The sequence below is a fragment of the Myxocyprinus asiaticus genome, chromosome 36 (assembly GCF_019703515.2).
Source record: "Myxocyprinus asiaticus isolate MX2 ecotype Aquarium Trade chromosome 36, UBuf_Myxa_2, whole genome shotgun sequence".
Taxonomy (NCBI): Eukaryota; Metazoa; Chordata; class Actinopteri; order Cypriniformes; family Catostomidae; genus Myxocyprinus; species Myxocyprinus asiaticus.
This window is the reverse complement of record NC_059379.1, coordinates 122,501-132,500: the sequence shown is the minus strand read 5'-3', so window position 1 is coordinate 132,500 and position 10,000 is coordinate 122,501. Positions and strand designations below refer to the sequence as shown.

The 10,000-nt window shown below is 39.8% G+C and overlaps 2 protein-coding genes across 2 annotated transcripts in view; both read right to left on the bottom strand.

Moving 5' to 3' along the window:
• The window catches only part of LOC127427014 (choline O-acetyltransferase-like), a 10,244-nt gene extending 2,263 nt beyond the window's left edge, over window positions 1-7,981 (bottom strand). The window contains exons 1-10 of the mRNA XM_051674289.1: window positions 7,918-7,981; window positions 7,243-7,329; window positions 6,073-6,264; window positions 5,607-5,725; window positions 5,127-5,180; window positions 4,850-5,012; window positions 1,144-1,321; window positions 817-986; window positions 378-478; window positions 1-92 (exon numbers count right to left, since the gene is read on the bottom strand). The exon at window positions 1-92 is cut by the window's left edge and continues 37 nt beyond it. Of these exons, the coding sequence (XP_051530249.1) occupies window positions 1-92; window positions 378-478; window positions 817-986; window positions 1,144-1,321; window positions 4,850-5,012; window positions 5,127-5,180; window positions 5,607-5,725; window positions 6,073-6,264; window positions 7,243-7,275 (1,102 nt within the window). The 5' untranslated portion in view covers window positions 7,276-7,329; window positions 7,918-7,981. The remainder of the gene's footprint in view (window positions 93-377; window positions 479-816; window positions 987-1,143; window positions 1,322-4,849; window positions 5,013-5,126; window positions 5,181-5,606; window positions 5,726-6,072; window positions 6,265-7,242; window positions 7,330-7,917) is intronic.
• A 528-nt stretch (window positions 7,982-8,509) lies between these two features.
• The window catches only part of LOC127427015 (probable vesicular acetylcholine transporter-B), a 1,799-nt gene continuing 308 nt past the window's right edge, over window positions 8,510-10,000 (bottom strand). Inside the window, exon 1 of the mRNA XM_051674290.1 lies at window positions 8,510-10,000. This exon is cut by the window's right edge and continues 308 nt beyond it. Coding sequence (XP_051530250.1) covers window positions 8,767-10,000 — 1,234 coding nt within the window. The 3' untranslated portion in view covers window positions 8,510-8,766.

Below are 10,000 nucleotides of genomic sequence, written 5' to 3'. Positions count from 1 at the left end.
GAATCTGAGATGAACATTTCCACAGTAATCTGCGCGGATGAGGAAGTCCAGAGTTGCTGCGGCTTGAGATCGGCTTACAGGAGCTGCTCCGACTGCATGAGAGAAACATCCGTCAGTTCAGATCAAACCATTCTCATAATCCACTCATCAAGCTTGTGTTTTAATGTCTTCATCACACCACACAACTGACCTTTCTGTTCATCATTTCACACACTCTAAAAACAGCTCAAAGAGTAAAAGAAAAGCTACTCATATAATGATGAAATGTTTCCTCAGACAGTTCATGAGTGACTTCAGCTCTTATTGAACAGAAACAGTTACAGTCTGAGCAGATGTGTGTTGTGATGGTCGCAGGTGTATTTGTGTTGTTTACGAACATGTTTTTTAGGATATATTCGGCACACTGCACCAGAACGATGCCTTCAAATGGGGAGTGTTCACACACGACTCCACATACGCCATCTAAATCGACCACAAACTGAGAGAAAAACACACAGAGTCTGTTCACAACGATTCATGATCAATGATTTCATTTGTTTCTTAACTGGGTTAATCTGATGTTCATTCATATTTGCAGATACAGTGTGTTATGTCTGTCTCTAAATGGAATTGTGGAATCATGAATGATGTTTTCAAACAGGTTTCCCAACACTCCCCCATCTGCCATTGGTCAGACAACAGATAGTCCCGCCCCAAACGCACACCACTGAGTCAGAAGTTGACATGTCGTCACAGTGTTCACAAGGTATTTTAACACTGATGATGTGACAGACAGCAGCTGTAAAGTGCTTTCATTTATTGTGTGTTCAGTTTTACCTGTAGAGGTTTGTCGTACCAGCGGTTTGCCCCATTTTTATCAGGTCCCCCTCCGTGCAGCATCAGTGCAGCTCTGTTGGTGTCGCTCGGCTCGAGTCCAGTCGGATCATCCAGACAGACGACACACATGCAGCGCTCCATCAGATCCAGAGATGCTCTGTTCACGGGGTCTGACACACATTATCAAACACACCTGACATGAATAATTTCACCTGTTGATGACTCATCTATGACCATGACTCATTGAACAGGAGAGTTTGATCTGTCTGTCTGCATGTCAATCAATGTGAGTTATTGGTAATATTTATGTGTGATGTTGAAATAGACCTTTCATCAGCTGGTCTCGGGTTCGAGCCCAGTCTGTCCGGATGTCAGAGGTCATCAGTCCCACTGCTGGCTGCGTCTGCTCAGAGTTCAGCGTCTGCTCACAAATCCACTGCAGCTGCGACTGCACATCCGCTTCATTCAGTTTACTGGATCCTTCCATCAGATTCAGCACAAAGAACTGAGAACATGAACATGAGCAACAAGCTTGAGGTATTTGTAGTGCTTATTTAGCAACTTGTTAGCAACATACTTTTTTAAAACTCACGTCAGCTTCACAATTCATGTATGAGGTGACTGTGTGTAATTTATGTTGTAGTAATGTTCATCACAGAACTTATTTTACTCATAAATACAAAACTACCATTCTAAAAACCCATATGAAATTCTAGAGGGCACCCATGATGAATTAGCCTTCACTGGTTCGCCTACAAATTGACATCACAGCAGAAATGGTCTTTTTTTTTTAACTTTGATTTGATGATGACTAACGCAGTTGTTTTGTTTGGTCACTATTGTGTTTAGTTGTTTTAGCACAGACTGATCATCGAGACAAACATGCTGCTGGTGTCGGCGACTCCCTGCGGCTCCGGATCTCTGATTGTGTTATTGAGTTTTCAGACTGGACCTCATTACAGACGCTTCCTGAATCATTTCCAGGTAAAACCCCTCGACTGCACTGGGCTCTGTTTGACGTCTGAGAGACGGGCTGATGCAGAAGCAATTTAAGAGCATCTGTCAATGACCGCCTGAAGACCTGCAGTTATTTTAAGAGCCTCTCAAACCACAATTTTGACTGTGATTAGTTGAATCAGACTGAGGTGACCACAGATATACTTCAGTGCTCGTCCTTCATTCAGGTCAGTAATGTTCTGGTAGAATTAGAACTAGTGCTTACCAGCAGCAGCGTTCCACCGCTAGTGAATATCATAAAAAACTTTTTACCAGCATTGTGATCACAAAACATATGCAAAAACAAAAAATTTAGCTGCAAGCAGCAATGATTGGGGCCAAGCCCTGCTTGTATTCATGAAGGACAATACAAAGTATAACAGAGGCACAGCGGTAAGACTAGTTGAGGCGGGATTCGAAAAGTTCGAACACCCAACTTTTGGTACTGTAAAACAGAGCTTTAACCACTGAACTAAATGACGCCAAAGAGACATACCAAGCTGAGAGTCAGTACACAAAATCATTGCTGAGATTCTGGTGTTGTTCATGCAGGGTTTTGATTCTCTGAAGATTTCGGTTAAGGAAGCAATGGTACATAAAAAAATGAATGTTTATTGACTAAGCAATTTGACCACAATGTGTGGCACTGTCTCCAAACTGCTCAGGTACCCTCAGGACATTTTCTTTTAAATCCAACAAATTGTTCAAAAGATACCTCACTTTAAATTACAATTCCGAAGTGCCAATATATTGGAAAATTTGGTGTTGTCGAAATCCTCATGACCAAAGGAATCCATTGACACCAGCCTCATGAGTTTAGGCAAAACTGTTAAAAAGTTTGGGACAAAAATAGCCATTTTTGTCATTTTTTTTTTTTACCCACAGGTGGTCACCAAACTTGGCATGTATCCTCAGATCATGGTCCTAATGAAGCGTACCAAATTTTGTTTAGATAAAGCGTTGCTGAGATAAAGCCTGACTTCCTGTTTTGCGTCAACACCATTAAATTCGATTTGGTGTAACTTCCGAACAGTAACGAGAATCAAAATTCTGATCAGTCATTTCTGTGTAACTCTGGAGTTTTAATGTAAGGGGTCCATTTCAATCACCATAAGGAGAGAAATTATACACAAAATAATTTTTATGTCAAATGGTTCGAAAGTTATGTGAAAAATATTAATAATAATTTTTGAATTGGTGGAGGTGCTATAAAGTCTGTCCTAGAGACCCCAAATTTTGTTATTCATACCCACCCCTATCAGTGTGTTAAATTCCATCATTTTCCTATGAACAGTTCATGGTGCTGCCATAGACTCTCATGGCAGAGGAAGAATAATAAGAAAACTAACAGATACAATAGGCCTTTGCCCCTTCAGGGTTTGGCCCCTAAAATAAACCATAAACAGCACAACCAGTGTAGTTTGATTCACAAGCAAAGGACTCTTTTGAACCAGTTCTTTTAATAACTTTTATTAACTTTAAAAACAACCAGTTTGAATCAGTCTGACAAAATCTTAACTTAATGACTCACTGAATCAGTCGGAGTGGTTACTGAATCAACATTTGACTCACTTTCTAACTAACTTTAACATTACATTCGGAAATGAAGCAAGAGCTGTTTTGTATGCTTAAGATTCATGAAACTTCAATCAATACCATTACTGAAAGGTTGTTTTAATTTATTTATTTATTTGTCATGGACAATACACATTAATCAAACATCTCACTGATGTAAATGTGTCAGATTTAGACAATCGTTCATGTGACTGTGTAGTTTAAAAAACATTTACCAAAGTAATAAGGTTTTTTTGTAACACTATTTTAGTGTCACTGTTACAATGTAATTACCTATGTAAGTACAGAGTACTAAATAATGTAATAACATGAAACAACATGTACTTAATATGTAATTAAGTTATGGAACAGTATGTACTTACACATTGTAATTATGTATGTGTAATAGACAAGAATTATTACATATGTGTATCAGGCCAGTCTTGTTACATACCTATTTGTGTAATAGGAAGATCTTGTTACATACGTGGAACAGGCAAATCTTGTTACAAAGCATTGGTGTTTGGGTGGGCTTTGCATGTTCATACTATCACAGCTGTGAAAAACTTCTCTACATGTCATTTCCACATAAATTATTTAAAGCAGCATGTGTCTATTTTGTGTATGGGCATAAATAAAATTGGTTTTACTGTTCAACTGCTGCATTTTGTTCCAAGTAGAAATTATATCTGGGGGAAAAAAACAAACAATTTCTGATATTAAGTATATAATTATATCTGAACTTCCACCATCCTGTCAGTCTAGTGACAGAAAATCAAAAACTAAAACATGTTAGCACACCATTACAATGGCTTCATACTCACAAAGTAAAAGTAAAAAAGTAAAATAAGTATTATGCCCCATAAAGTGTGTCAAGATGCATTTAAATGTATGTTTTTCAGTCTCCTCTGGCAGTGTCTGAATACACTGCACAAGTACGGCAAAAGAAAATATCAATGTAAAGAATTAAAAAGAATTATACGCCAAGTTACTTGATCAAGACTGTACTTAAGTGTACTTCATGTGTAACTACATACCTGAACAAACTGTGCTTAAGTTTAATTTAACTCACTAGTACACGTATGTAACAAGATCTTCCTATTACACAAATAGGTATGTAACAAGACTGGCCTGATACACACATGTAATAATTCATGTCTGTTACACATACATAATTACAATGTGTAAGTACATGCTGTTCCATAATTAATTACATATTAAGTACATGTTGTTTCATGTTATTACATTATTTAGTATGCTGCACTTGTGTAATTACACTGTAACAGGGACACTGTAAAATAAAGTGTTACCATAATTTGTTTATTTGTTTTTAAACTAAATATATATGGCTAAACGGGGGCTTCCCTACTTCAAAACCAGAAATCTGTAGGAAACACTGATTAGAACCGTGAACACTGAACCAATCATCTCACCAAACGAACGCAGACAAACGCAGCAGCACTGGAGAAACAAAATCACTGACCTGATTCTTACAGGCCACAATCACATGTGCAGCATCTGTGGTGATGAGTGTGTCCCGCTCGAGTCCGGCTCGTCTGTATGAACTGAAGAGATGCTCATACTGATTCATACACAGACAAGAGTCACATGACTGACCACGAGCCACATCCACTGGAAGAGTCTTCCTACAACACACACACACACACACACACACACTGCTCAGAGCTCATGTCTGTTACTGTGTTTCAGTGATGCAGGTAAAAGCTGATCGGTTGATTTGAATGAAGGACGTGATTTACCCGTCCACTAGAGTCTTGTACTCACAAACACTCAGAATGAGACGAGCAGCAAACCTGCACAAACACACAAGAAAAAAATCTTCAACATTTAATTCTTCTTACTGAAGATCTGTCCACTTATTGATGCACAATATTTTTCATTTGACCCCACCAGACTCAAAGTGAGAGAGAGAGACCATAATGACCCTTTCCACTTCAATCTGAGGATCTTCAGACGGTTATCAAATTAATCTGGACAGTCACATTGAGCTGGTAGAAGGACACGAGGGACGCAGTAATGTGTGTTCAGGTCAGCTAACAGATGCTTTTTTGCTTTTCTTCTTCGTTTTTTCTTTTGAAGTTAATAACTGTTGTGTTACTTTGAGAATCACTGCACTGTTTTCATGACATTTATTTCCAGGAGACAAACTGCAGAGCAGCTCAGTTTAAGCAGACACCATTTCTTGCATGTGAATTAATTTCTGCTCTTGATTCACTCACATGAGAGCATCTTTCCGTTCTTTGAAGGATTGTTTGGGGAAAACCAGCGCAGGACTGGAGTTCACAGGAAGTGCCAGTCTGTTCTTCAGATACATGTCTTCCAGCCAGTAATCGTACACCTGACACAAACACAGCAAAATTCGTCTTATTTCCTGCACTTTAATTAAACTCATTTGTAGCATGAAGAGAGAAAGACACAATAAAATATTAGTGTAATGAGTTTATTTATCAAGTGCTGCTGTCACATGAAATCATTGAATGTTTCCTGCAGTCTGATCAATAGTCACAGATCACCTGCTCTTTAATATTTTTCTTGATCTATTTTAATGGGACTGTGATTATAAATCGGTGTTGACACAAAGAGTTCAGTAGATCAGCAGTCATTTTTTGCCCTCATCCTGTTGATGTGATCAGCGCTGTTAGGATGTACATGTTTACTAAATCGCAGTGTTTTCCGTGTGTGTACCCAATTCTCTGTCTTGTCTCGTCTCTCTAGCAGCTGTTTTTGAAGTTTTTCTCCGAGACCTCCATGTTTTCCGAATGTCTCCACGATGGCTTTAGTTTTTCTGAACTGTGTTTCAGAGACGAGGTGTTTCACTGATCTCAGGTACGTGTCCAGTGTGTGCTGCAGATCTGGGACTGGCACTTTAGGCAAAATCTATTCAAGTGAAGAAAAACAGGAGATGAGCCTGAATCTTATCCAGCACAATCCAGCAGATATAAATGTCAAATATGGATAGATTTTTTTGATCTCCCTGCTAATTACATAAATACTTGTAAGACTTTTTTCCTGATTTCTCAACCTGTGCATTTACTCAGATGTTCCACTTCTCCCAGACTGAGGACGAGCTGGTAAAGTGGAATATCTGGATATTTCTGCCCGCTGATGGTGGTTTCTGCCCTCCGGTGCCACTGCATTAATGAGTGAGTAACTGTTGAGAGTCTCTGTGAAGTTTTGTTGTGTTTTCAGCTCTCTTTAATAATTGATGTGATTAGCTTGAAGACAAATGGAGGGAAGATTTTCAAAGCCTCTGGGAGAGAACAACTTATTTCCTGCTGGTCAAAAATGCTGCTTTGATTAACAAAATGCAAATGATGCACCAATATATTAATATATCATCTGATGAAATATTATTCAGATTTATTCATTAAAGCATCAGAGATTTTATTTAGCCCTGGTATAAAGGTATATTTTACCATATGTTTTACATCCTGCCAACTGCAAATAAGGTCACAATTAAATACAAACACACAAAACTAAAAAACAAATACAAACATTTGTTTGACAGCTAGTATTCAAATGTAATTCTGAATCAAACAGAAAAGCATCTCAAATGAAATTCGTAAAGCCGGTGGCAGCTCTGTGTGCATTTGTGATTTTAGTATTGAAAGATTGTTGTTTCAGGACCCTGGACAAGGACTTCCTCCTCTGAACAGCAGAAAGCACAGATGAGAAATATTATAATATCACAGCAGCAGTGACGCACTTTTACATCTGTGAGACTTTAATTGAGCCAGTCAGAATTACACATCTGATTTAATCACATACTCCTGATGTTTATCGTGTTTCTGCAACAATACAGTTGAATAATAATAATAATAATAAAAGCTAAAAGAAAGGCAATAATGCTCTTACATCTCTGTGGGTGTCTCTCTCCAGGACAGGCATCGTGACTTCTCAGTTTGTCCGGCGGGTGATTGATTTGATTCCTCCCGGTGTTCTCTGAAAAAGGTCAAACATCCGATGACCTCTAAACATCATAGCCAGAGATATAATCACATTTCAACTTAAAGCTAATGCGCATGCTCGCTTTGTAATTCAGAAAATGTTTAAACACTCACAACGATTATTTTATGGATCTGAATGCTGGCATAATTTTTTCCGTTAAATCGATCTCATTTGTTAAATTATTCGGTATGTAGGGAAGAAAGTGACGTTTGTAATGTGATATTTAATTCTTCAATAAAACTTCATGTCAAACAGGTCACTTGGAATTAAATAAACCCTCTGGCTGCTCTTTATTTATCCAACAGTATAGCCTACATTATTATTTGGTGAAGATATGCAAATGTCACTTATAATGGATTACAGTCTGCTGTAAAAACACACGAAATCGAAAAAAGACAAAAAGGTAGAAACTTATTTTAAGAAAAATAAATTCACATCATATCAACAATAATGGCAATCATATAAAATATTCTACAGTCACGAAATTCTAGAGAAGTTATTTAAAGAACTTATCTTTTAGAAACTTTTTAAAGTTATAACAAGTAAATGAAAGATCTGATTAGTACAGAGAACACTGCTCACCTGTTCATCAGTGATCGGTGGAGAAAGAGAGAGACAGTCAGTCAGACAGACAGATAAATGGAGCGCGTGTCTCTCTCTCACTGCTGCTGCAGTGTCTGTCAGTCTCTTGTGTGTGTCTGTGACTCCTCCCATCACAGAAGCACTGATGCACTTTACAGGTGCTGCTGCTCTTCAGGTTATTAAATTCACAAAACTTGTGCAAGCTGATTAATGTTGGATGCATAGTCTACATTTTCTTATTTTATTTGCAGACTGACTATTTGTATGTGATTGAAACCCTAACCCTAACACACACACACACACACCCTCTCTCTCTCACTCACACACACACTTAATTTTAACGTTAATTAATTCTTTTTCTTGAAAAGCGCAGTACAAAATATGCAAAAAGGCTGTTTTATTGCATATTTGTTACTATCAAAATTGTCTGTAGTGTAGAAGAGTCTGGAATTACTGAATTTCAAAGTTGCTAAAACAAGTGAACTCAAAACAAATCTCTAATTTCACAAACGTATAACTGGTTACAAGATATTTCACAAATTATCGTCAATTTGAAGATAATAAAACTCCAATAGCTCGTTGTCACATTTATTTGTACTGATTCTTTCAGCGAAAGAAAAATACATTTTATGGAAATTGTACAGTATTCCTTTAATTTCAGTGTCTCGCATCTACAAACTTCATCTATTCACGTTTTCTACACACTATGCGACAGTTTCGCGCTCAGCCACAGTTTATTTTGAAATCATAGAAGAAATAAGAAGTTGACACAGTCATAACTTGGTGGATAAATATTGCACATCAGATTATGAATGTTTGCTACACAGTCTGTGGATCTAGTTGTTGTGGTTAAGTGTACTCGGGACCGGAGGATTCTTCCTCTGAACGCTCAAAGAATCCGTTCTCGTCCACGGGACACACGCTGCTCGTCGCGGTACACAAACCTTTCCGCTTCAGTTTGCGCTCTTCCATTTGAATGGTGTCGTAGAGTCCCGTCGGTCCTTCCTCCAGCAGCACATTTCTCTCCGAGTAAGACGGTTTCATCTGGCACACGTAACGCAGGAACAGCAGGGCCGGCGCGTAAAGCACGTTAACCAATCCCATACCGAGGTTTAACTGAACAAAGCCCAGGTTATGTACGATCTGTCCCGCTACTACAGGTCCCATAGCGTACGCGAGAGAGTATGAGATATCAGCGATGGCGTAAACGCTTCCGTACACCGACACATGACGCACGTCCACCAGAAAGGCCAGAGTGGGCAAGAGTGCCGTGTCCACCAGAGCGATGCCAAAGCAGATGCCACACAGGGGGAAGATTAACTGGGTGAAGTTTCTGCAAGCCGGGACAGTGCAGGAGCTGGCCCCTATGATGACCATACCCAGAGCACCGTAGAACCACTGTAGGTTCGGGTACTTCGCCGCCAGTTTGACCGTGATATAAACACCCAACACGTGCGGGAAGAACGCGGGCAGCCAGACCAGTCCCATCTCCCACTTACTGGCGCTCATCGTGTTCTCCATCCAGTTGGAGATGGTGGGCTCGAGGAAAGCCAGAGGAATGTTACAGACGGTCAGAGCACCCGCTACCACGGCGATATACGGGTCAGCCATGAGCTGGTAAATTGGCGTCCCGATCGGCATATTCTCTCGAGTCCTGTTAGAGAAAGGTTTGATCACAGTCAAGAGTAAAACGCCGTCTGCCAAGCAAACAGAGGCCAGAACTATGAACGGGACACTTTTACCTGCGAATTCGTACAGGACGCCGCCGAACGGAGGCGCCACGAGACTCCCGAACGAGATGAAGGCGAGCGCGATGCCCAGCGCGCGACTCCTTTCCGCCTCCTCCGTGTATTTGTCCGCGATCATCGCGATTCCAGATGTGTCGGCGAACGCCGAACCTAGACCCTGCATGCTGCGCGCGATGAACAGGGTCACGTAGTTTTCCGCGAAAGCAAATATACACGTGGACACAAACATGACCATGAGGCCGATGAGCAGCGGAATATCATATCCAACTCGGTCGATGAATGTTCCTGATAAGGGGTTCACCATGAGTTGCAGGATCGCCTTCGATGCGAATAAA